Below are 26580 nucleotides of genomic sequence, written 5' to 3' on the forward strand. Positions count from 1 at the left end.
GAAGCCAGCAGCAACCAGGGCTGGGTTCAATATCTAGGGGTTCCTTTTCAACAATATAACACAAAACCGGCTCAAGCCCCCACCCAGTAACCTGGAAAAATTACACACCATCCCGGGATGCCTCTGATAGGCAATACTTCCCCACTCGCAAGTACAGAGTTGGAATGAAGAAAAGAAACTTTTAATTAAAGGAGGGAAGTAACTCTGCATTAATTTGGGAAAACACTGCAACCAGGGTTCATAAAAATAAATCATGACTAAAAGACCCACCCCCAAGTAGGGTGGGCAGTGTCCTTTTCCCCTCAGGTTCTTAAATACAGCAACACAAAAGGACCTTTACTGTGCTCATCCCTTCTCTGAACACCACTCACAGTTTGTGTCCTTGGTCAGTGCAGACCCAGAGTTCAAAGCATCTGCAGAGTTCACCTCCCACCCTGGGTGGAGGTAAGGAGGCACCTTACTCGCTGCGCCTCTCTGCCAGCCGTCCTGGTGTCCGCTTGCTGCGCCTCTCCACCAACCACTCTGGTCACTCGCTCTGCTCACTGCCTCACCAGTCACTGGTTCATCAGCCAACTATCAGTCACCTTCTGCTACCACCTGCTTCTCTCTGCAGTGACCTCTGCATATCAGTCTCTTAGTGATTTTTCAGCTCTTCATAGGCGGGCATGAACACTGCCCCATCTCAAGTGATTTCAGCTCTGACTGACTATTTAAAATAACAAAGAGGCTTCTAATGAAGCCTGTTTAGCTCTACTCTTTGAATAGTGATGAGGAACAGGTCAACCCAGTCTGAGACTGCTAGGGAGCATCCACATGTCTCCTAGTAGGGACATCTGTCCCCACCCATCTTACTTTTGCAGGGATCTGGCATTTGAGCCCCTGGCTTAATGAAATCCTTTCAGCTGAAGGTGACCCCCCTCAACTGGGACAGTTTAAGCACAGTCCTGCATCCCTGTATTCCTACAATAATTACAATATTTTGGTAACAGCATTTCACTACCTCTGAATTCAGTACTAAGGTGATTTGCACCCAACGCAGCCAAAATTGATTACTTTGACACTGCTCTATGTGCTGAATATCTAAGCAGAGCAGGAGCAAACTGTATTTACATAAACACACCCAAAGTCTATCCCCCTCCCAGGTAGCTGTCGGGGAGCATTCATTCAGACCCTGCTTGCACATACGTAACCATTTGTTGCCAATATCTGTACTCACTATCTCCAGTCTTCCATAATTAACTTACTCTTGCTTTCACTATAAATATCTCAGTGCTGTGATATTAAACAAGACGCTGATCTTGAGCTGAATCATATAACCTGGTGTGTGCTATTCCTTTGGGAACAATGGACTTGGTAATTTGGTGTGTAGCCAGTGACACGGGCTGGATATCACAGGGAAATGCTTCAAAGGGACTCTGGAACTGGATGCAGCTATTACCTTGAAAGGCAAAGTAAGGGATGGCATTGCCCAGAGGAGAATATTGAGTGGCTAACAGGATGGTAAGAAGCTGACACACAACCAAGCACAAGCAAGATTCCCTCCTGCTGGTGGCAGAGCGAATCATAGTGCTGGGTACTCTGTGAACGGTCACAGCTGGGGACCACTGAAGACAGATTTCAGAAGAAAGGAGGTATGCCTGGTGGGAGATTGGGCGAAAGACTGTAAAGCAGCCAGACCTCAGCAAGGAAGAAGCTGTGCCCCCCCAGAGAGAGACTGAGAAGAAAGAGACATTTTAAATTATTGTATGCTCATAAAGTAGCCCTCAAAAGGTGTGCTATTAAATGACTCAAGCATTGGTCATGTACTGCGGAGTCAGCAGAGAATGGAAACTGGGGACAGGTGCTGCAGAACTACTTGAGACGAGTAGGTCATGCTGCATATCCACAGTCAGGTTAAACACTGAAGCTATATATTATGTGCCCTAACATAACTTTAAATTGAGACTCAATGTCTTTCTAAAAGACATGATGAAGCTCAGTCAGGAGTCATGGGTTTGCTGTAGAATTCACTGAGTGAAATAATATGGCATGTGTTATGCAGGAGGTCAGATTAGGTGATTATAATAGTCCCTTCTGGCCTTAATCTGTGAAACAATGGATGTGCTTCTTATCTATATAAACATCCAATCTATCTTTTTCATGACCTCAATGATACCTTCTGGCAATGAATTCCACAGGTCAGTTATGCATGGTGGCTCAAACCCTGCCCCTTGATGGATTACTCACTATTTCTATACAACAGCTATGGAGGATACTCTCCTAATCCCCAGAAAAATACTTTAGTTGCTGTTGGCTAACTGACATATTGAAAAATTCACCAAATATGTACAGAATGAGTCCTCTTGTGGTTCCTATTACAGAATATGCTACATCTGTTACTTTTCTTAGAATGCAACATGCAGGATATCCATTATGCACTGCTCTCCTTTTTTATCTGTATTCTTCATGCTTACTTGCTGTCTCTCTCCTTTATCCTGAGCAGTGGTGTTGAGTTTTGCTATGACATTAGTCAGATTTCAACCAGTCATTTAGGGGTATTTAATCTGTGGATAATTTGAAGGCTGATTCATTTTTTTTTGTTACCTGTGATTACAATCAGATACTCTTTAACTCCAGCCATTTGTCTATTGTCGAAAAAAATTTAGATACGTGTTCTTGTAATTGAATGTAACCATTGACTCGCATATAATCCAGTTGACAAATGGCCCTAATGCTCTGTCTCGTCATGGTAAATGGCACCAATGAACAATGGTGAAAGTGCACACTGCACTCTGTGACAAACCTTGTCAGTTCGATTAATTATGATTTGTTGCCTAGCTGAGTATGTGCAACCAGCACACAGTACCCTTTGACCTGTTAAATGTGTAAAATAGGTCGACAAGATGCACTGGCTGCTTCAATCCTTTGGATCTTGACAGAAGACACAGTCGGGCTTCTGATTTGCTTGTAGTTCAATCTGAATGGTGACTGAGTGGAAAGTATAAACGTCAAAGAGAACTTGAGTAACTTCTTTCAGGATCTGGTGATTGTCCACTGTATCTTCTGTAGATAGTGAACAAAAATTATCACACTGCAGAAATGTAATACTTTTAAAAAACCTAAGTGACTACTGAAACTATTTGCAAACATTTGGGATGATTTACTTCTGTTTCCAAGTTACATTTTAATAACTATATTGCAACTAGCTGTTCAGTCATGCTCAGCAAGCTTGTACCCTATGTTGTTGTAGCTGATCAAAAATTTTCAATTTTTTTAATAACAATGTTCTACAAAAATGTTGGGGGAAAGTTGTTGTTGCTTTTATTTGTTTTTAACAAAAAATACTACATTTGTTTTAACAAGCACCAGATACAGACAAGCAGTTGTATCCCAATCAGGAGAAATTGACTTTACTAGGCTTCAGCTGAATTATTATTTTTCTGTTTACAGAAATTTACTGACCTGTGACAATGTGAGCAGACAGAATAACTTGATTCATTGTTAGAGACCAGAGATGCAGGTTGTGGATAGACTCCACTTTGTTGACTGCTAGAATTCTCTCTCTCACTGCATCATAATTAAATCCCTTGGGTGTTCCTGTAGAGGAGGAAATATGCCTTTTGATTAAATAAGAACTATATTCAATTAAAGGACACACAGAGAGACCTCTGAATCTTTACTGAATTAGATTTGGGTTTTCTTATAAAAACAACATGGGCCATAGAGTACTGCTCTATTTTTCTGTTTACTGTGAAGTTAACCCACTTATACTTTTGGGCTTCACAACATCCTCCAGCAATGAGTTCCACGGGTTGATTGTATGTTGCATGAACAAATACTTCCTTATATTTGTTTTAAACCTGCTGTCTATTAATTTCATTTGGTGACCCCTGGTTCTTATGTGATGTGAAGGGTAAATAACACTTCCTATTCACTTTCTCCACACCATTCATGATTTTATAGACCTCTATCATATCCCTCCCCACCCCCCATTTGTTTCTTTTATAAATGGAACAGTCACAATCTTCTTAATCTCTTTCATATAGAAGCGGCTCCATCCCCCTAATAATTTTGGTTGCCCTTCTATGTATCTTTTCCAATTATAATTTATCCTTTTTTGAGCTGGAGTGATCAAAACTACATACAGTATTCAAGGTGTGGGGGTACCATGGATTTATATAGTGGCATTTTGATATTTTCTGTCTTATTATCTATCCATTTACTAATGGTTTCTAATGTTGCTAAAACTGCCACTGCACATTGAATAGATGTTTTCAGAGAACTATCCAAGATGACTCCAAGACCTTTCTTGAGTGGTAACAGCTAATTGAGAACTGTTGTATTAATTTAGATGGAATATATGGGCTCCAGGTGTTAGCATAAGGCAGTCACTGTCCAACATTAAACAGTGTTAAGCAAAGTCCGGAGCTTGATTTACAGAAGCCTCTGCCTGCTTAGCACCATGGCAAAGACACCATTAAAAATCCATTTTTATTAAAAATACAGAAAAGAAAAAAGAGTTAATACTTTACATTTCAGATGCTTTAAATAAGACTTCATTTTAAGAAATTCCCTTGTTCCATTTCTCTTTAGCTGAAGAGAGTTTTTAAAAAGAGAAACTCTTGTTGTTTGACCATCTCTTGGATGGTATCAAAGACAGTAATAACTGTCCTTTTGGGAAAAAGAGAAAATGTTAGTTGAGATGGGCTGGAGATGTCAATGCCGCTGTTTTGTTATTGTTAAAATCAAGACACAGAAGGAAAAGCCCCCTTGTTTGACAGTCTCTTAGATCAGTGGTTCTCAGTTGTTTAGCAACCTGAGGACCTCTATTTTGATTTAAAAAACTTTTTGTGGACCCCCAAGCCGCCCTCCTCAGCCCCAGGCCATGCCCCCACTCCACCCCTTCCCCTAGGCTCCACCCTCATCCCACCTTTCTTGAGGCTCCACCCTCATTCCACCTTTTCCCGCCCCTGCTCCACCCCTGCCCATCCTCTTCCCTGCCTCTTTCCACCCCCTTCCCCAAGCACACCCTGTCCCCACTCCTCCCCGTCCCTCCCAGTGCCTCCTGCATGCTGGGGAAGTTCTGCAGTGTGCAGGAGGCACTGTGAGGGAGCGGGAGGAGTTGATCAGTGGGGCCAGTGGCGCCAGACATTATTCCACCTCCTCTCCTTAGTGCGCCCTGTCCCCACTCCTCCCCTCCCTCCCAGTGCCTTCGGCATGCTAGGGACAACTGTTCCCTGGCATGCAGGAGGCACTGGGAGGGAAGGGGAAGGGTTGATCAGCAGGGCCTGCGGACCCCCTGGAATACCCTCATGGACCCCCAGGGTTCTGCAGACCCCAGTTTGAGAAATGCTGTCTTAGATGGTATCAAAGATGATAAAAACTGTCATCTCAGGTGGTGTTTGGGATTCAGCAGGAGCCAGTAGGGGTGGCAATGTCATCTGTCTCTGTTCCATTCTGGTCAGGACATCCCACTAGATGAAGGCCCAGTATCCCAGGAAACAGTGAGGATAGCGGCCAGGATGGTGAAGCTCACTCCAGTAGTCTATCTGTTCTTTCTGAGTGTTTGATTTTTGTTGTTCTTTTCAACTTTCCACACAAAAATCTCTTTCTTATAAGGGCTCAAAAAGGGAGTGATAGGTAGACTAGTCCATTCTCTCATTATTTTGTCCACCAATTAGGCCTAATCTGATTTACCAGATTTTGGCTCATTAACTTCAAGCTGCACCTCTCTTGTTTTTAACATACATAATTTCAACACAGTCCTTGAATCATAACAACTTGGTCTTTTTGTTTAGACTAATGCAGTTATTCTGTCTCCCTTTCCCACATCGACATTTGTTATTAGAGTTTATTTTAACATTTCTGAACATTTACAAACTTTTTACAGTTGAGCTCACAATTCAGGCAAATTTGTAGGCTTCGTTGTTGGAAAAGAACCCATCATTTTGTATGTAAAGTTGGGATTATTTTTCCAATGTGCATTACTTTGCACTTAACACTGAATGTCATCTATCATTTTGTTGCCCAGTCACCCAGTTTTGTGAGATCCTTTTGTAACTCTTCACTCTTGGATTTGGACTTAACTGTCTTAAATAGTGGTTGGGTTTTTTTTTTTTTACTGCTTTCCATTGAGAAAACTGACCATTGATTCCTACTCTTTGTTTCCTATCTTGTAAACAGTTACTTGTCCATGACAGGACCTTCCCTCTTCCTAGGACTGCCTGCTTTGTTTAAGAGCCTTTGGTGAGGGACATTGTCAAAGGCTTTCTGAAAGTCCAAGTACACTATAACAACTAGATCACCTTGTCCACATGCTTGTTGACAACCTCAAAGAATTCCCTTTATAAAAGCTATGTCATCATGTAGTATAATAATATGGCCAATTCAATTCAGTTGTGCCTTTCTTACAATAGCTCCAATGCCAGTTATTTGTGCTTACACAAGAACCTCAGTGTCTTGTGTTTTGTTCTGTCAGTTTATCACAAGAATACTATGCTCTACGGAGCACAGACTCGGTACAGTATGGTGCTGAAAGGAAAGGTCTTCGTCAGAGCTGATCACAAACTCTCTGAAGGAATTGTTTCCTGTGGGGAGAATGCAGATTCCTTTGAATAGTAACATTTCACAGAGATTGTTCAATTTCAATGAAGGTCAAACGGAATGCAGGCACTGGTCTGATGGAATCCTATCTGCCAGCTGGCCAACCCAGTTTCTCGGTAGCCTGCCTGGCAGGTTGATGGGGAGCCAGAAGCCCTGGGAGCACCAGCTCAGGTGACAATCCCAGGGCTTCCAGGCTCCTGACTCCCCTTCAGCCCACTGACTTGAGTGGAATTAATCTCCAAAGAATTTAGCCCAAAGTTCTTAGCAGAAATACATGGGATGGAATGGGTTAAATGGAGGTTAAGACTTACCTAATGTCACATACTGAGAGTACAGCAGAGATAGAAACGAAACCCAAAGTTCTAACTCCCAAGTCTTTGGGATAACCAACAAACCATGCGTCCTCCACTTTCATTACCTAATGTAAGAGAGATGACCTGCTAGGTGTGGTATTCTGGCTAGACACATTTGACACTTTAAGCACCTAAATCCCCAAATCTGGCCCCACTCAGTTGCTGCTGAACCCTGTAGGCACCTAAACTCAGCTGGCACCTATGTTTTCACAGTATCACTTCCTTAGGCACCTATGTTTCTGCCTGTGTGCATGTGCACTTCAGCCTCACTCTATGTGTTCGGATGCCTAAGCCTTAGAGCGTTGCAGAAACCAGAGAAAGATAGGTGTTGCTCTACCTTATCATCTGTGAGGCCCAATCTGATGTGTGCGCTCAGAGCTTGCCTGCCTCTCTAGGTGAGCTTACACAAAATGGAGGAGGAGCTCCCCCTTCATAATATAACTTTTAATACAGTGGTTGGGGTACTCACCTGGGACGTGGGAGACCCTTGATTCAAGTCCCTCCCTTTGCCTGAGAAGGATATAAGATTTGAACAGGGCTTTGCCACCTCTCGGGTGAGTACACTAACTGCTGGGAGGTGGGATATTCTGATGCGGGGTTCCCTCACTCTCTCCTGTAGAAGCTGTTCCACTGTGGGTTGATCATTTTAAAAAGCCATTGGGCAGGGGGCCTGAATACTGGGTCTTCCATGTAAGTGTCCTAACCACCAGGCTACAGAGTTAGTTTGTTGTCCACTCTCACTGGCCCAATGATTCTTTCATTATTTATTCATCCTAACCCCTGGGCTAACAGGTGTGAGGGAGATCCTCCTCTTTCCCCACCCCTCTCATCCGTTGCAAAAAATGGCATGGGTGCCTAACCCCAAGAGAAGGTTTGCAGCTAAGTATCCCAAACTAAGGGAGGCGCCTTCCTCCAGTCTGGATTTAGGCACCAAATTCACTGAGAGGGTGGGGATTAAGTAAGGCATTTGATACCGTGCCACATGGGGAATTATTAGTTAAATTGGAGAAGATGGGGATCAATATGAACATCAAAAGGTGGATAAGGAATTGGTTAAAGGGGAGACTGCAATGGGTCCTACTGAAAGGCGAACTGTGAGGTTGGAGGGAGGTTACCAGTGGAGTTCCTCAGGGATCGGTTTTGGGACCAATCTTATTTAATCTTTTTATTACTGACCTTGGCACAAAGAGTGGGAGTGTGCTAATAAAGTTTGCAGATGATACAAAGCTGGGAGGTATTGCCAATTCGGAGAAGGATCGGGATATTATACAGGAGGATCTGGATGACCTTGTAAACTGGAGTAATAGTAATAGGATGAAATTTAATAGTGAGAAGTGTAAGGTTATGCATTTAGGGATTAATAACAAGAATTTTAGTTATAAGTTGGGGACGCATCAATTAGAAGTAACGGAAGAGGAGAAGGACCTTGGAGTATTGGTTGATCACAGGATGACTATGAGCTGCCAATGTGATATGGCTGTGAAAAAAGCTAATGCGGTTTTGGGATGCATCAGGAGAGGCATTTCCAGTAGGGATAAGGAGGTTTTAGTACCATTATACAAGGCACTGGTGAGACCTCACCTAGAATACTGTGTGCAGTTCTGGTCTCCCATGTTTAAAAAAGATGAATTCAAACTGGAGCAGGTACAGAGAAGGGCTACTAGGATGATCCGAGGAATGGAAAACTTGTCTTATGAAAGGAGACTTAAGGAGCTTGGCTTGTTTAGCCTAACAAAAGAAGGTTGAGGGGAGATATGATTGCTCTCTATAAATATATCAGAGGGATAAATACAGGAGAGGGAGAGGAATTATTTCAGCTCAGCACCAATGTGGACACAAGAACAAATGGGTATAAACTGGCCACCAGGAAGTTTAGACTTGAAATCAGACAAAGGTTTTTAACCATCAGAGGAGTGAAGTTTTGGAATAGCCTTCCAAGGGAAGCAGTGGGGGCAAAAGATCTATCTGGTTTTAAGATTCTACTGGATAAGTTTATGGAGGAGATGGTATGATGGGATAATGGGATTTTGGTAAGTAATTGATCTTTAAATATTCAGGGTAAATAGGACTAATCCCCTGAGATGGGATATTAGATGGATGGGATCTGAGTTACCCAGGAAAGAATTTTCTGTAGTATCTGGCTGGTGAATCTTGCCCATATGCTCAGGGTTTAGCTGATTGCCATATTTGGGGTCGGGAAGGAATTTTCATCCAGGGCAGATTGGAGAGGCCCTGGAAGTTTTTCACCTTCCTCTGTAGCATGGGGCATGGTTGACTTGAGGGAGGCGTCTCTGCTCCTTGAAGTCTTTAAACCATGATTTAAGGACTTCAATAGCTCAGACATGGGTGAGGTTTTTCATAGGAGTGGGTGGGTGAGATTCTATGGCCTGCGCTGTGCAGGAGGTCAGACTAGATGATCAGAATGGTCCCTTCTGACCTTAGTATCTATGAATCTATGAATCTAAGACATATCCTTGCTTTGGCATTGCCCATTGGCTAGTTTAGGCAGGGAGCTGCCTAGCGTGGTGGCTTCTGTGAATGCCATTCTTAGGCATCTATCTCTTTCCATTCATTGTATAAGGAGTCTAGGCTCTGAACTCAGGCTTTGTGAAACCCACTGATTTTCTAGAAACCTAAAATTTAGGTCTTGCAATTGCCATGCCTACATTTTTGTGACTCTCACTCTGGATTTCTACTCCATGACAGGTGAACACAGAGGCAACCTCTAGGAAAGCTTTATACTATAACTATACTGATACATTTCTTTACTGAAACAAAGACGTACATAAAAAGGAAGAGATAATAAAGACATATGAAGCAATAAGCTATGCAGAGAGTCAGGTTGGTTAAACCATAGCAATCCAAAAAGCTACATAACAGTTCCTCATCCCTTTTAAGGCCTATGTCTTCTGTAGTTGAGGCAATAGCTGCCTTGTATCTGTTAGCCCCAACAAAGCAAAAACTTGTATCTGTGACTGCTACTGTGACTTTCAGCCTTGGCAAATCAAACATCAGGCCCACATCTAGGCAGTCTCACTACATTAATGAAAATGTGCTTAGAACAGTCCATTTTACCTTGAACTCTAAACTGACTTTGAAAGATGCTTGGATTTGCTCTTTCAGATCAATGTACTCAAAACCATAGCAATGTTTTACATCTCCGTTGCTTGATAAAATGTCTAACCTGCAACACAATTTTTATTTATATTTATTTTTGGCATAAGCTTGGTTGTGCTCATGATTTATAATAGAAATATACAGTGCACAAAACAAAGAATTCACAAATGTCATAGGAAGCAATGGTATACATGTGAAAAACAAAGAGTTGTAGGAATTCATCATGGTTTCACTAACAAAACAACACACACATTCTTGGAGAAGATTCAAAGGAACACTGGAATATATATAACTCTGTCATTATATCATCTAAAATAGTTCTAATTAGAATTATGCTTAGAATTATGAAAATACTGAAAATGACATCACTGCACTGCTATGTTTGGGCAAACTATTGTTTAGCTTGCTGTGGGTATTATGCTGCAGTGTTAATAAAGGGCAAGGTCCAGCTATGCTCATATTCTTTATGGAGACAGAGTGCAAGGGATTTTGGATCTCAAAAGAACTAGAAGCACACTAGGGGGGTTATGCAAGATCAGATGACGTGTTAAAGCATTTCTGTGTTTCTGACTGCAGCTGCCGATGGTAGCCCACATCTGATTATATATGTTACCCTAAGAGAATTATACTAGCATCAAAACATTCTAGTTCTGAAATCTAGGGGCAAATTATGTTCTCCAGTATGTTCACATAACTCCCACTGCAGAATTGTAAATATCTGAGAAATTGAAATTCAAAAGGGTCACATGAAGAGCAGAATTTGGCAATTATTTTCTAGGTATTTTCACAAACATGCTTTTTCCTTTGCTGGAGTAAAATATACCATCTAGTATCCATTTGAAGTGCTCCAAGTGTTTGTTTTAAAATACTTTGAGTTCAATTCAGATTTTCTTGTACAATGTCTAATACACTAAGGGTCTGGTTTGTTTGTTTTTTTTTTCAAAAAGTCAGGTGTCCATTTGCACTTCTAATCTGCGTGCACAGTTGACATGAATGCATGTACTGATTGGCTATTTGAACACGCAGATGGACAATTAATGAATAAATGGGCATTTTGAACATGTGAATACCTAATTTCTGCATACAACTGTAGTAACTTCCTGCAAGATTGTAATTTAGGGATTATTTTCAAAGAGTCAGGCATACAATTTCAACAATTAACATTTTTGAAGTTTCTATACAATGCACATGTAGAAAGAATGTATTTCTTCCATGAAGAGTGGTGAAGATTTTTTTAAATAATGAGTGCCTAAAGTTAATCTCCTAAATGCATTTAAGCACCTGGACTGAAATCAATGGGAAACCTTCTCTGTCCAATACTTCTGAAGATCAAGGCAGTTATTTAGGGGACTAAACATGGATTTAAGAGCCTAACTTGAGGAACCCATTTTTTAAACCCCAAACCAGTATTGGTAAGTATAGTAGAGAGAGACAGAGAACAGAATAATATTGATTCTAGAAATAACTACTGTACATACAGAAGTTCTTACCTTCCATTAACACAAGCAAAATGTCCCTTAAAATGGTGATGGTTGTTGCCAGAACAAAGATAGAGAACACAAATGTGCAGAGTGGGTCAGCTATTTTGTATTCTGGCTAAAAAAATATAAGCACATCACTTGATTAAATCCATCACTTTCAGTTTCTGGCTGACATTTTTAATAAGCTAATCAAAAACCAGTATAATCAAGTTATCTAACACAGTAACCATTGCTGATCTTCTCGACCAGTACAGCCAAATTAACAGACAATATTCTGATTGCATTATTCTTTAAGACCTCAAGCCATTAAAGATGAAGGAGAGAGAGACACAGAACAATAGAGTCCTTCTGGCTTAAACCCCAAGGGAAAACCTGTTTGTGCTCTCAACAGCCATTTTATTCCCAGAAATGAACATAACTGTCCTTGACTAAATTACAATATATGTCATTAAGACAGAAAATATGTACATAGCATCTAACGACAGTGTTATGAAAATACTTGCATCATTAATTGCTATGAAGGTGAGTAAACCCAATAAAACTGACCTTAAAGAATATTATAAGTGCACTAATTAGCACACTAATGCTCTGAACTAGATCTCCAATGGCATGTACAAAGGCGGCCCTCACACTGGCATTGGCCAAAGCTGGCTTCTGTTGAAGAGCTGGTATATGTTCATTGGCTTGTGCTCTGTGACTATGTCCAGGCCCAGTCTGGTGCAGAGTCAGACTTAATCTGAAAGAGATACAATGCTTCAAATATCAGTGAGATCATACTGTCTGAAAGAACAACAACAAACACTTCAGCATCGCGCTCCTTAAAGCAAAAGGTAAGCAACAGCAAGCGTATGTGTAAATATATAGTGACGGGGCAAGGCCAGATGGCTATGGAAGAGTAGTGGGAGATAGATATATTAGCTCCAGGCTAAACAAATCCCTGGTACCAGGATAAGTGAAATGGCAGCTGCTACAGGTCAATTAAGACACCTGGGACTTATTAAGAACTTTCCAGAAGGCAGGGAGAAGGCTAGGTTGATTGGGACACCTGAAGCCAATCAGGGGCTGGCTGAAACTTAGTTAAAAGCTTCCCAGTTAGTCAGGTGGGAGTGCATATCAGGAGCTGTGGGAAGAAGTTGTGCGATTGGAGAGGCTGAGTAGTACACACCATATCAGGCATAAGGAAGGAGGCCCTGAGGTAAGGGTGAAGTGGAGCTTGAGATAGTGAGGGCTGCTGTGGAGGAAGTAGCCCAGGGAATTTACATGTCACGTTTCTAAAAGGTCAGCTACCATAGCTGATACTATTAGGGTCCCTGGAGTAGAGGGTGGGCCCAGGCTCCCCCCCCCAACCTTTGCCCCGTTTAATCACTGAGACTGGGAGACAACAGAGACTGTGCAAGGAAGGATAACTTCTCCTCACCTCCCTTGCTGACTTATGATGAAAATGGCTCAGTAGACTGTGACCCTTGTCTCTAGAGAAAGAAGGGTTACGTGGAGGGTCATAGTGAGCCTCTGAGGCTAGAGAAATCCGCCAGGAAACACGGGACCCATGGAGGCAAGGACAGAGCTTTGTCACAATATGTAGATATTGTCCACTCCAGGGAATCTTAAAATGATTAAGTATTTAATATGCAAATAAGACAACTTACATGACATTGGCTATCACTGCACAACCAGAAGTAATGAGCATCATTGTAGCTTCAATCTCAAAATCTGGGTGCAGCAGTCTCACGCTTGCCAAATATGTCAACACACCAGTCACCACCCAAATGATTAGCATCGACATCAAAGCACCCAGAATTTCTAGGGATTAAAACAATTGAATTTTAGAGGCATTTTTAAAAAAATGCAAGGAATTGGCTAATGGATTAGCACTAACATTTTCCCCATGGCTACTAGGCAGCTCTCCAACACCACTTTCTACAAGCCATTACCCTCTGATCCCACTGAGAGTTACCAAAAGAAACTACAGCATTTGCTCAAGAAACTCCCTGAAAAAGCACAAGAACAAATCCGCACAGACACACCCCTAGAACCCCGACCTGGGATATTCTATCTGCTACCGAAGATCCATAAACCTGGAAATCCTGGACGCCCCATCATCTCAGGCATTGGCACCCTGACAGCAGGATTCTCTGGCTATGTAGATTCCCTCCTCAGGCCCTTCGTTACCAGCACTCCCAGCTATCTTCGAGACACCACTGACTTCCTGAGGAAACTACAGTCCATTGGTGATCTTCCTAAAAACACCATCCTAGCCACTATGGATGTAGAAGCCCTCTACACCAACATTCCACACAAAGATGGACTACAAGCCGTCAGGAACAGTATCCCCGATACTGTCATGGCTAACCTGGTGGCTGAACTTTGTGACTTTGTCCTCACCCATAACTATTTCACATTTGGGGACAATGTATACCTTCAAATCAGCGGCACTGCGATGGGTACCCACATGGCCCCACAGTATGCCAACATTTTTATGGCTGACTTAGAACAACGCTTCCTCAGCTCTCATCCCCTAATGCCCCTACTCTACTTGCGCTACATTGATGACATCTTCATCATCTGGACCCATGGAAAAGAAGCCCTCGAGGAATTCCACCAGGATTTCAACAATTTCCATCCCACCATCAACCTCAGTCCACACAAGAGATCCACTTCCTGGACACTACGGTGCTAATAAGCGATGGTCACATAAACACCACCCTATATCAGAAACCTACTGACCGCTATTCCTACCTACATGCCTCTAGCTTTCATCCAGATTATACCACTCGATCCATTGTCTACAGCCAAGCTCTACGATATAACCGCATTTGCTCCAACCCCTCAGACAGAGACAAACACCTACAAGATCTCTATCATGCATTCCTACATTCTTACAACTACAATACCCACCTGCTGAAGTGAAGAAACAGATTGACAGAGCCAGAAGAGTACCCAGAAGTCACCTACTACAGGACAGGCCCAACAAAGAAAATAACAGAACGCCACTAGCCATCACCTTCAGCCCGCAACTAAAACCTCTCCAACACATCATCAAGGATCTACAACCTATCCTGAAGGACGAGCCATCACTCTCACAGATCTTGGGAGAAAGGCCAGTCCTTGCAGACAGCCCCCCAATCTGAAGCAAATACTCACCAGCAACCACACACCACACAACAGAACCACTAACTCAGGAACCTATCCTTGCAACAAAGCCTGTTGCCAACTCTGTCCACATATCTTTTCAGGGGATACCATCATAGGGCCTAATCACATCAGCCACACTATCAGAGGCTCCTTCACCTGTGCATCTACCAATGTGATATATGCCATCATGTGCCAGCAATGCCCCTCTGCCATGTACATTGGCCAAACTGGACAGTCTCTACGTAAAAGAATGAATGGACACAAATCAGACGTCAAGAATTATAACATTCAAAAACCAGTTGGAGAACACTTCAATCTCTCTGGTCACTTGATTACAGACCTAAGAGTGGCTATCCTTCAACAAAAAAGCTTCAAAAACAGACTCCAAGAAGAGACTGCTGAATTGGAATTAATTTGCAAACTGGATACAATTAACTTAGGCTTGAATAGAGACTGGGAATGGATGAGTCATTACACAAAGTAAAACTATTTTCCCTTGTTATTTCTCCCCCCCACCCCACCCCCCACTGTTCCTCTGATATTCTTGTTAACTGCTGGAATTAGCCTACCTTGCTTGTCACCATGAAAGGTTTTCCTCCTTTCCCCCCCCCCCCCGCTGCTGGTGATGGCTTATGTTAAGTGATCACTCTCCTTACAGTGTGTATGATAAACCCATTGTTTCATGTTCTCTGTGTGTGTATATAAATCTCTCCTCTGTTTTTTCCACCAGATGTATCCGATGAAGTGAGCTGTAGCTCACAAAAGCTTATGCTCTAATAAATTTGTTAGTCTCTAAGGTGCCACAACTACTACTTTCCCCATTAGAAAGCAGTTCTTATGTGTTTTCAGGTCCTAATATTCAAATCATGTTGGGCTGACAAATCTGGTTTCCCCAGGGTTGACTCTTGTTGCAGACTTATGGGCATGGTTTGGGAATGATAGATTCATACATGTTCCCATGAGCCTGCAGAGTGTCTTCTGGTTCACGAAACAGGAAGGTGACATGCACCTTGGGATTTGTGCCCAATTGCTCCAGAAAACACCATGTGAAACTGAAATGCACTGTAGAATTGAAGCCTCAAGATGTTTGCAGATATCCAAATGGAGCACACAATTGCACAAACCTTTAGTAGACTGTTCATGAATGGAAGTCCTGTTTCTGTACAATGGTGAGTGCCCGTGTGGGGGCAGGGTGAGGCAGTGGGGAAGGAAGAGGGATGAGATAGGGCAGGGGGAAGAGAAGGGGATGGGGGAATGAGGGAGGGGGTGGGGACAGTGTGGAGAAGAAAGGGGATGGGATGGGGGAAGAGATGGGGACGACTGAATGCCACCTCCTCACTTCTGGGCATCCATGCCAGAGGTGTCTGGAGAAATGGGGGCGGGGGCATGTGTTCCCCCATTAGCCACAGCTACGTGTCGCCTCTGGAGAGGATGATCATGCTCCAGGCTGTAGCTTGACCTGGACTGCCTGCAGCAGACAGCACCTCCCTGCTTGTTCATTGGCTTGTGCTCTGTGACTGTCTATACCCCTGTTGGCCATGTCCAAACCCAAAGCTCTCAGCCAAAGCAGGAGGCTGCCATGTGAGGCCCATCTCTGAGGGGAGAACTGGAATGGGGTGGAAATTTGTCCTCTGGGTGGCTTCCCAGCTATGGTCCTCCATGGCTTGATGGTTGGGATCACCCCTACCCCTGAATGTCTGGGTGTCAATGGACGGTGCCTGACTGGGCACCACAGCAGGCAGGGTGGTATATATATTGCATGGATGCAGGCCACATAACACAGAGAGCTGCATACGCAGCCCACAGTGGTAAATAGGTTGAGAACCACTGGTCTAATAACTTTGGCTGTAACATTCTCCAGTATTATATTTTCTTCTTTGAGATTCCATAACTTGCTGTTTTCCATTTTCTGATATCCTGGGAGCGTTGAGAATAATAGATTAGCCTCACGAACCCGCAGACCTGTGCCTGACCTCAGAATACTTTCCAGTGTACTTGCTAGGACGAATTGCCTTTTCTATTTCACATGGTCATATGACAGTACATTTGGTACCTGCTCTGTGCCATCCAAAAGTTAACCTTTTAGTGGAAGGTTTAGATGATAACCACAGTGAGAAAAGGCTAATCAGGAAACTTGTCAAGTCAACCAAGATGTGTGCTGCATCGGTTATCACAGCAAGACTTCCTGAAATTTGTCCACCTGTGTAAAACAAATACATGTATATAATAGGACATGTATCCAAGACTTTATTTGTTGTAAAGCTAAGGAAAACGTTATTTACAATGATAATGTATGGCATAACTTTAAACTCTTTACAGACAAGAAGTTTTTATCCCATTCATGCATTCAAATCTTCCTAGTCCTGAAAAGAGTTGCATCTTAGTTTTACTAAAGCATCCAATTGCTGGTCAATCTTAAACAGCAAAAAAACTTCAGGACCAGAATTCAAAGAGAAACTGCTGAGCTTCAGTTCATTTGCAAATTTGACATCATCAGCTCAGGATTAAACAAAGCCTGTGAATGGCTAGCCAACTACAAAAGCAGTTTCTCCTCCCTGGGTGTTCACACCTCAACTGCTAGAAGAGGGCCTCATCCTCTCTAATTGAACTAACCTCATTATCCCTAGCCTGATTCTTGCTTGCATATTTATACCTGCCTCTGGAAATTTCCACTTCATGCATCTGACGAATTGGATATTCACACCCATGAAAGCTGATGCTCCAATACGTCTGTTAGTCTATAAGGTGCCACAGGACTCTTTACCGCTTTTACAGATCCAGACTAACATGGGTACACCTCTGATATTTAAACATGTTGTAACTCATTAGAAATGTGGTTTAATTGCTATTATAAAGTGGGAGGACAATTGCAGTCTCAAACATCCTGAATTACAATACTATTATCCCCCTAATATCTCCTCACAAATCACTGACATTTTTGTCAACACAATATGACCCCAATCAAACTTAGCAACACTCATGACATAAAAATGGGTAAAGATGGCTTTGTTTGTTTCCTGACCCCAGGATGGGTGGTTCTCTGGCATAATTTAGCGCAACCTAAATGTAAGCAGGGGAATGTGGGGAACTTTCCTGGCTTATGCACTCTTGTTGCATATTTAGGGGCATGGTTTGGGAATGATGGATTCATACACGTGAAGTGAAGTAGGCTAGCAAAAGGATCTGAGTCCTCACTCCCACTTCCTTTACCCAGAGGCCTGCCTGACCTCAAGGGCTCTGCTTCCACTCTCCTGTGTGGCAGAGTCCTGGTAACCCAAACAAGGCTGGGTCCAGGATTCCTGGGGGGGGGCTCAACCCCCAACCTTGTGGCGGTCACTTAGGGCAGGGGCTAGGGTGTCCCCACTCCAGGGTGCTCTCTCTGCACTGGATGCTTCCCACACCCACTGATCATTACATACAGTTCAAAGCAAATACAATTTATTAAACAGCAATCAATTTTAAAAAATAAGGAAAAAATGGGAAAGGTGAAAGGAAAACACATCAGCCCACTTTGTGGCATGGGGACATCACAACCAGCGTCTCTGGAACGTAAGGGAAGTTCAGTCTGTTCCTCACAAGTCCCAGGCCCCTTCTCAGGCCCTGACTGTGCTGCAGGGATGCTGTGGGTCAGACACTTGCTCTGGTAGTGGCCACGCGCTCTCAGGATCTAAGTGGCAGGACCCTTCTTCTCAGAGTCACCCGCGCCCCGTCTGGTTGCTGCAGCTCTCCTCCTAGCACAGGTCTGCTCTGTGGGCTGCTTCTGTGACTCTGCTCCCAGCACTACCTGCTTCCTGGGCTGCTTTTCTGGCCCCTCTGGATCTGGGACAGCTCTGCTCCCCAGCTCAGCTTGGGCCCCTGCTGTCTCCTTAGCTCGGCTCCACTCTGTCTGACCCAGGCAATTCCAGCTCACATGGAGGACAGGACCCCTCCTGACTCCCTGATTAGCCTGCCCGTCCTGTCAATCAGGCTGACCTGGAGCACTGGCCACTCCCCCATTGTTCCTGGGGTCTGTCAGTCTCAGGGTCCTGATTTCCCATCAACCCTTCCCCTTTCTTTTAGTACTGGGAGCTAGCCAACTAAAACACCCCCACTGAGTTTTAGTAAAGGGACAAGAGTCCCCTAACATAAAAGCACTGAACAACAGTAAATGGGATTTAAGGAAGAATCCAATAGAAAGACAATATGTTCTGTGCCCTATTTATGTGATATACAGTATAGTATTTTTGGTAGGGGAAGGGAGTGTTACATTTGCCATATTTAACCCTATCATTTTTTATATATAGGACATGCTTTAAGCTAGTGACACTATGGACTATAGGCTGATCTAAATTATGCCAGAGAACCTAAAGGTTGATCTAAATTACACCAACGGCCAATGGTCACATGGGGCAAATATGGCAACCAGGGATCACAGAGAAGGAACCATTATGTTAGCTCTAAAACTGATGTTTTAGTAGCATAGAGCTGTGCGTGGCATAAAACACAATGTAGGGTGGCCATAGTGCTGCTAAGACTCAGTGCCTATTACTTCAATCACATCACACTTTCTTTACCCTTTCTGAATCAACTGATTAATTCAGCCTTGCCCGACTCACCTATTGATCTTAACCACACCCTGATATGAATACCAGTAAAAATTCTGGAAAACGTTACAAAAAGCAACATACCACTTTTTTATACTTAGGGGTCAGATTTCCTCTCATCTCCTGATTATCTGTGGATCTCTTTATACCCACAAGGTTGCAGATACCAGTTCAAATTCCACTCCACATGGCAGGTGAATCTTGTTGATCTGAATGCATGAACAAAGTTTCAAGTGCTATGTGGCTCAACAACATAGTTACTGTTCAGAAAATAGCTTGCTCCACAGGTGGTGCTAGACTTAAGTCTCTGTAGCCCTGCAGGTGTGGCTAGGTTAGACTGATACAAAGTGATATGTTTTCTCCAACAAGATCCTTCAAAAATAATTATACTGTAAGTCACACATATAGGACACAGAACATTCTTTTATTCCTTATAAGTGCCATTTACTGCTGCCTACAGGTTACTTCCCAAAATGGAGCAGCAGAGATTCATTGCAGTGAAATGAAAGAACACAACAGAACAGAGATTATCCAAAATGTGAGGGGGCTCTGCAGAACAGCTGGTCCGCAAATGGATTTTTCCATCTGGCAAAAACACCAAGAAAGAGGTTGTTGTTTTTTTTTTGAAGAAACAAAATCATCCTGAATAGGAACAAGAAGCCAGAATCTGAAGTTTGCCCCAAAACAAAATTCCCCAAAAAACAAAGCAAAAAACCCCCACATTCATTTCAGTCAATCAAAATATTTTGTTTTGATAAAACCAGAATGAAATGTTTTGAATCTGACTATTTATTTTTACATAAAGTAAATTTCAAAATGAAACTTTTCCACACCGAGATGTTTCAACATTTTCAAAATGTTTTTCCATATTTTTCCATAAGCAACATTTTGTCAAAATGGATATTATTGCATAAAACATTGGGTGTAATCTAAACAGCATTTTCTGACCAAAAACTGTTGTGATGAAAATTTTTGATCAGTTTTACTCTGCAGCACTTTGAGTTATGTATTAAGGCTGAAGCAAAAAGCATGCATCACCAGAGTAGCAATAAGATGGGCACCTGAAAGCAAGCGAAACAAAAGCTGCTGGAAAACATGGCGAAGAGCTGTGGAAGCCAGGCTGAAAAACCTGGGGCACAGCTTGGGAACCATTGAAAGACTTGCCAGAAACAGACAGGAGTGGAGGAGCCAGATGCGTATTAGGAACATGATGATGAAAAAGCATGCAACGCACCAACTTTTCTGTTGTGATACATCACCTAACGCTACACTATAGACATTTTCTAGGTAGATATCTATTTAACACAGTGACATGCAATATCCTTATGCAACATGTTGCAACCATAAGAAGCTGGAAGATGAGATGTTTTTCTCTTAACTTGGCATACAGACCACAAAACGCTGCTACATGTTTTTCTATTTTGGATACTTTACTTCCATTCTGTTGTGTTTTTTTTCATACAGAATTACAAGACACCCACTCTGCTCAGCTTGAAATTCTGAAAGAGGCTGCCAAAGGACTATTAGACATACTGCCCAACTTGATGCACGCGAAGAGGTGTCTCTTTGAAATCTCCTTGTGCTGGTTCCAGCAAGGTGGGCCAGGCTTCCTTTTTAATTACATGATATAGTTAGGCTTATATCTATCTCAAGGTGCCAAAATGGAACTGAAATCTTCCAGGGATTGTCCCAAATCCACATTTTGTCATTAATTGCAAATATCCCCATTTGAGCACTCTTACATTCATAGATTCTAAGGCCAGAAGGGACAATGTGATCATCCATGCTGACTTCCTATATAGCACAGGTAACTGAACTTCCCCCAAATAATTTATAGAACATAACTTTTAGAAAAACATCCAATCTTGATTTTAAAATGGTCAGTGATGGAGAATCCATCATGACCCCTGGTAAACTGTTCTGATGGTTAAGTACTCTCACTCTTAAAAATGTATGCCTTATTTCTATTTAAATTCATTTAGCTACAACTTCCAGCCATTGGATTGTGTTAATACCTTTCTCTGCTAGATTGAAGAGCCCATTTAAAATATATATTCTACATTGTGATGGGGTATACCTGCCTTGCACTGGTCAAGAAGGGGTTAACCCCCATATTGTGGGCTGAGGAAGTCACACCCCATCACCACTGCTGGCCATACTCCAGCTGAAGCCTCCATATAAAAGGGAGCAGCCCAGATCAGTCTGGGATGATCCCTAAGGGGAAAGGCTATATTGCAGATTCACTCTCAGGAGCTGATGGAGCCCCAGACCATGGAGGCCAGGTGCACTGAGACCCAGGTGGATACCCGGCTGCCCATGGAGGCCAAAGTGTGGATGGAGCCATTGGGAGCTTCACCGGCTGATGACCCCAGAAGACCAGTGGACACCTGCACAGGAAAACAGGGTAGGAAGTAGCCCAGGGGAATTAGACATTTTCTGGTTGTAGAACCGGGGCAAAGTCAGCTGTTTCAGATGGATCCCGGCTGCCCTAGTGGTGAATACAGTTATTGCTGACAGGACCCTGGGCTGGGATCTGGTGGAGTTGGGACCCAGGCCATCCTCCTACCCTGGCTGCAGCCCACTTTCCTCCGGCCACTGGGCTGCACAGCCCTTCATAGGAGGGCCATCTTATTGACTCTGGACATTGGGTCATACTGCCCTGAGGCTAAGAGCAGTTTTTTGGATTCAGCCGTGGGGCTGCAACACCCCTTCCCCCTCCTCCCCCGTCCCATGACACCCATGTAGGTACCTATAGACTGCAATCAAGTCACCCCTTAACCATCTCTTTGTTAGATTCAAGGGGCTTAATCTATTTATCTTATCACTATAAGGCATGTTTTCTAATCCTTTAATCATTCTTCTGGTTCTTCTCTGAACCCTCTCCAATTTATCAACACCTCTCTTGAATTGTGGACACCAGAACTGGACACAGTATTTTAGCAGTGGTCACTCCAGTGCCAAATGCAGAGGTAAAATAACCTCTCTACTACTCCTCAAGATTTCTGTTTATGCCTCTCAGGATTATATTAGCTCTTTTGGTGACAGCATCACACTGGGAGCTCCTGTTCAGCTGATTGTCCACTATGACCCCCAAATCTTTTTCAGAGCCACGACTTCCCAAATTAGACAACCCAGTTCCAATTTCTCTGCTCCCACCCCCACAGAACCCAGCCAGAGGGCCAGATGCCCAGACACCCACACCGTCTACCCCCCAGAGCTCAGCCGCAGCCCAAACACTCATATGCACCCCCTACCCTCCCAGTGACAGGGATCCAGAGGGGGCAACAGCCTGATGCTGGGTCTTGGGCTTGTGTGGAGTTTCCTGCACACCACCTCCTTCCTTCAGGGCATGCTGGGAACTGCAGCTGCTGAAAACCCTCCAGCTCCTCCTCCCACTCCTCTGGCAGTGTCTTCTATTTGCGAGCTGGGCTCTGCTGGGTCCAGTAGCCCCTAGTGGCAGCCAGCAGCTTTACAGCCCATTACTGTGGGGGTGAAAGAAAATTCTGCACAGAACATTGATTTCTGTTCAAACTCTGTATTGTGCAGTGGTGCAGAATTCCCCCAGGAGTAATCCTCATTTTAGCTGCTTTTCTCAGTTTTGCCTACAGGAGTATTTCCCCTTTTAAGAGGGGATGGGAGGATAAAATGTTCTTTACTTTCAAGAGTAAGGCTTGTATTATAGCTATAAGGTTTATATCTTTGTAGCAATACTCCCAACAAATGGCTTTCTGACTGATTATTATTCACAGTGGTTGTTTATTGCTTTGTATACTACAAAGCAATAGAAATTGTCAGTCACTCAGTGGTCAATCATCTAGCATGTGCTGTCTAGCCCAATGATTAAAAAAATTAAATATATGGTTCATAATTGCAATAATCCCCCTAGACTGCTGTCTGTAACTGCAGCTAATAACTGGTTTGTCAGAGTTTAATGGTCTGAAACAAAATGGTTTTCAAGACTGTTACTTAGCTGTCACTGCAAAAGTCTGAATGATTCATGAAGCAAAAAAAAACATTTTGTTAACATATCCTCTGTCCTTCCAATTATCCTCTAGCAATGCTGTATTCACCAAATTTAAGCTTTCTGATTACATAGCTTTGTTAATAAAGCATACTCTTGTCACTGGAAATTACTGCATGGAGATAAATAGCATGCACCAAATTTCACCCAGTGAAATTCACCTGACCCACAAGCAATTTATGCAGGGAAAGTGGGGGAGGGTGGTGGTGGCGGGAGGAGGTGATGAGGTTGGGGAGGAAAATTCTCCTTGTTAATGGACAATAAAGGTAGAAGACAGCAGTGCAGTCTCTCAGTGACCACAGCTCCAGCCAGTAGCGTAGTCAGAGGTAAACAGAGTTAACCAACTTCTCATTTGGGGAATATGGAGTGTGGTTTAGGTTAGTTTACATACTACCTTTTTTACCACTAAACCATTGGCTTCGGTCTATAGGCAAGAGAGCTAGAGAAGCAGACAAGCCCTGTACTTTAATGGGGTTTAAGGAGTACTAGGTCTACATATGCATGGATCCCATAGTCCTTCACTGGCTGTCCTCTACAATACTATGTGGGGCTGGTGTGGAAAAATCCCTTTCAGGTCCACGGATCTTCCTCCATGCTTTCTCATGCTACCACAAAAGAAGGCTGATGTGACATGTATGGCCTTGTACTGACCCCACACACTGTAATGCACAACACCATCTCCTATGTCAGCGAGAGATTTTGGAGATGTGAAGCTTTCCCAGGATTTAGAAAAATAATTGCCTCCACAGCTGTGAGATACATATATATATATGGTATGGAGAAAGATCTGGGATTTGTTTTCCAGGGGAAAATTCAAAGCAGTTTCATAAAACTATTTAAGGGCTGGAAGGACATATTTCTAAGGAAAGATTTAAGGAAATAAATATGTATACCTTGGTTAAACAAACAGCTAAATAGAAGGAGATGAAGTAGAGATGAAAACATAACTGATCACAAGTATCAGTGGAGTATAAATATCAAGGAGGGAAAGGCATAGTTTAGAGTGATTCCAGGGGTTACAACTGCTATGGGAGACAGCAAAGGAAAAGGTAGGTTATTGGGAGACAGGTCCTAGGAACAAGGCCTCCTAGACTGTGGAATAAATTTTTTGCCAGCTGGATCCATTTTAGAGCTGATTGGAACATTTTCGACGAAATGAAACTTTGCCAAAAAATGCCATTTCGTCAAAACTGAAATGTTGGGTGGAGACATACCAGTTTGAACAATGTTTTCACTGAAGGGGGCGAGAGATCAGCTCTCCCACTCTATAGCCTGCTGGTTAGGGCTAGTGGGAGGTGGGAGACCCAGGCTTAATTCTCTGCTTTGCCTGATCAGAGTAATCTGGCTCTCCCACAAGCCAGGCCTGTGCTCTAACAACCAGGCAACATGCACGCCCCTTCCCAAATTGAACAGCTTAGGTTTCGATCTGAATATGGACATGTCAACCTAACTCCATTTTCATGAATACACTCAAATGGGTTTATTTAATTTCCAATGCAGAACAAAATCAACATTTAAAAACCTTCAAAAGGTGCCGCAAAATGGAATTGTTGTCCTTCGGCCACTTCCAATCCACTCATCCAAAGACAAACCAACAGTCAAATCTGAAGCTTTTAAATCCACCCTGATGCAACTCCGTTGACTTCAGTGGGGAGACACAGATGATGAATATGACCATGGAATTTACTCAGAATGATTTAAGACTGTTGTATTACACTCATTTTATATCAAATCATACTGATGGGTGACCCTCAAATGTTGGCAGACCTGCCAGGCTTGGATAGACATATGAAATCTCTGAATCTTATCCAAAGTTGATAAGGTTTGGAAATAGGACAGGAGGTTCTCTCATAAGAATTCCAGAGCTTCCTGGTTTGAGCCAGGCTTAAACTGTCAGACCAGTCCATTATATTATTATTCCCTCCATTCTGGATCCAGCCTTAATCCTTAAATGACAGTCACACAAAAGTTTTGAGAAATTCACTAAAAAAGTTTACAGATTTTTTTTTAATTGGAAAATATTGGGTGTCTGGGATTAGTTATTTTCTCCCAGCTGATATGCCCCTCTATAATGAAGATCACAATAGGTACAGAGAGAGGGGCAGCAGAAGGATTCAAACATCACTGACCTTGAGAACAATATGAAATTTCCTTGATGTCAAAACACCAAGCTGTACTCACCTATAATTTCAGCAATCATGAAGATGAGACAAATTATCGATGCTGCATAGAGCTTCCGCTTGGCTTGATATTGTTCTATTTTTCTGCTCTCATAGGCCGTTGAGTGACTATGGCAGTGGTACAGTGGATTATCTTCAGCATCCTCTGATTCCTCCTGGCATTCTTTGTTTAAATTATTCTGCTGCAGTCCCATTCTAGGAGATTGAAAGAACCAGAAGATTACAAAACTATTACCATTCAGGGGTACACTCCTGCAATCCCATACCTATGTGCCTAGTCACTGAAGTCAAAAGTCCCATTGAACCTCAGTTGTACTACTCACATGAGAGGTTTACTCACATAAATAAGGGGCGTGCAGGGTGAGGTTTGAAGAAATCATGGCTCTTCAGTTTGTTCTGCATGGGATTTCCATTTTTATGCCCTGCTTCAGTGCTCTTTTCATTACACACCTAAGTTAGCCACGCACAGTGCAGCCTTCCTAAGATGTGCACATTATGAGCTGAGCAAAAACAAAACAAAAAGCTCCATGCAAATGTACAGCATGACTTGCAGAAAGTCAGAACTCAGGCAAATCCAAAGCAAATTCAATGGAACATTTAAAGGCATTCCTCCTCAACAAGGGCTAGTTCCATAGAAAATTTCAATTTTCTACTCCCAGTAATTTTGAAGAAGGACTATTATTTTAAAAGGGGCCACAATTCCTTTATTTTATAATTTGAAAAACTTCATTTATCCCATTCTCCTCATACTCCAAAATGGCTGAACTGTTTCTCATGTGTGCACACCCAAAAAAATCCAGCTTCAGGCAGAGACTAAGGATGGAAATTGTCAGCCCAACAGATGAAAAAGGATGTGTGACTATAAGCAGGGGAGGCAGGTAGTCTGGTCCCTATCTATGCTACTCAAATGGCATAAAAGGGGCAAACATTCAGCAGAACTTGCCCCTAAAATCCCCCCAACATAAGGCAGCTTCCTAGTAAATTTAGATCTGCCAGAACACCTCAAGCCTGACCCCTTTCAAAGCCTTCAGCATAGGGGATACTGGAAGAAAAGGGGTATGGCTGGGGTGTACTGTACTGCAGCTGTCCTCAGCTGCTGAATGGCCCCTGTGGCCCTTGTGCCAATCATAT

The 26580-nt window shown here is 42.9% G+C and overlaps 1 protein-coding gene across 1 annotated transcript; it reads right to left on the reverse strand.

Moving 5' to 3' along the window:
• Positions 1-2827: 2827 nt before the first annotated feature.
• SLC30A8 (solute carrier family 30 member 8) lies at positions 2828-25766 on the reverse strand. The gene is made up of 7 exons (XM_038388309.2): positions 25451-25766; positions 16719-16865; positions 13180-13333; positions 12080-12269; positions 11543-11648; positions 3442-3576; positions 2828-3042 (listed from the first exon to the last, which is right to left on the reverse strand). The coding sequence occupies exons 1-7, from the start codon at positions 25641-25643 to the stop codon at positions 2897-2899; spliced, it is 1071 nt and encodes a 356-aa protein (XP_038244237.1). The 5' UTR covers positions 25644-25766; the 3' UTR covers positions 2828-2896.
• Positions 25767-26580: the final 814 nt, after the last annotated feature.

This window comes from Dermochelys coriacea, chromosome 2 (assembly GCF_009764565.3).
Source record: "Dermochelys coriacea isolate rDerCor1 chromosome 2, rDerCor1.pri.v4, whole genome shotgun sequence".
Lineage (NCBI taxonomy): Eukaryota > Metazoa > Chordata > Testudines > Dermochelyidae > Dermochelys > Dermochelys coriacea.

Coding starts and splice junctions, on each gene's coding strand:
- SLC30A8 (XM_038388309.2), bottom strand. CDS start 25,643: ATGGGACTGCAGCAGAATAATTTAAACAAAGAATGCCAGGAGGAATCA. Junction 13,334..16,718: donor TTTTGGATGGCACAGAGCAG/GTACCAAATGTA, acceptor TTTAATCCCTAG/AAATTCTGGGTGCTTTGATG. Junction 3,577..11,542: donor TTTGCTTGTGTTAATGGAAG/GTAAGAACTTCT, acceptor CCTCCTCTACAG/GAACACCCAAGGGATTTAAT.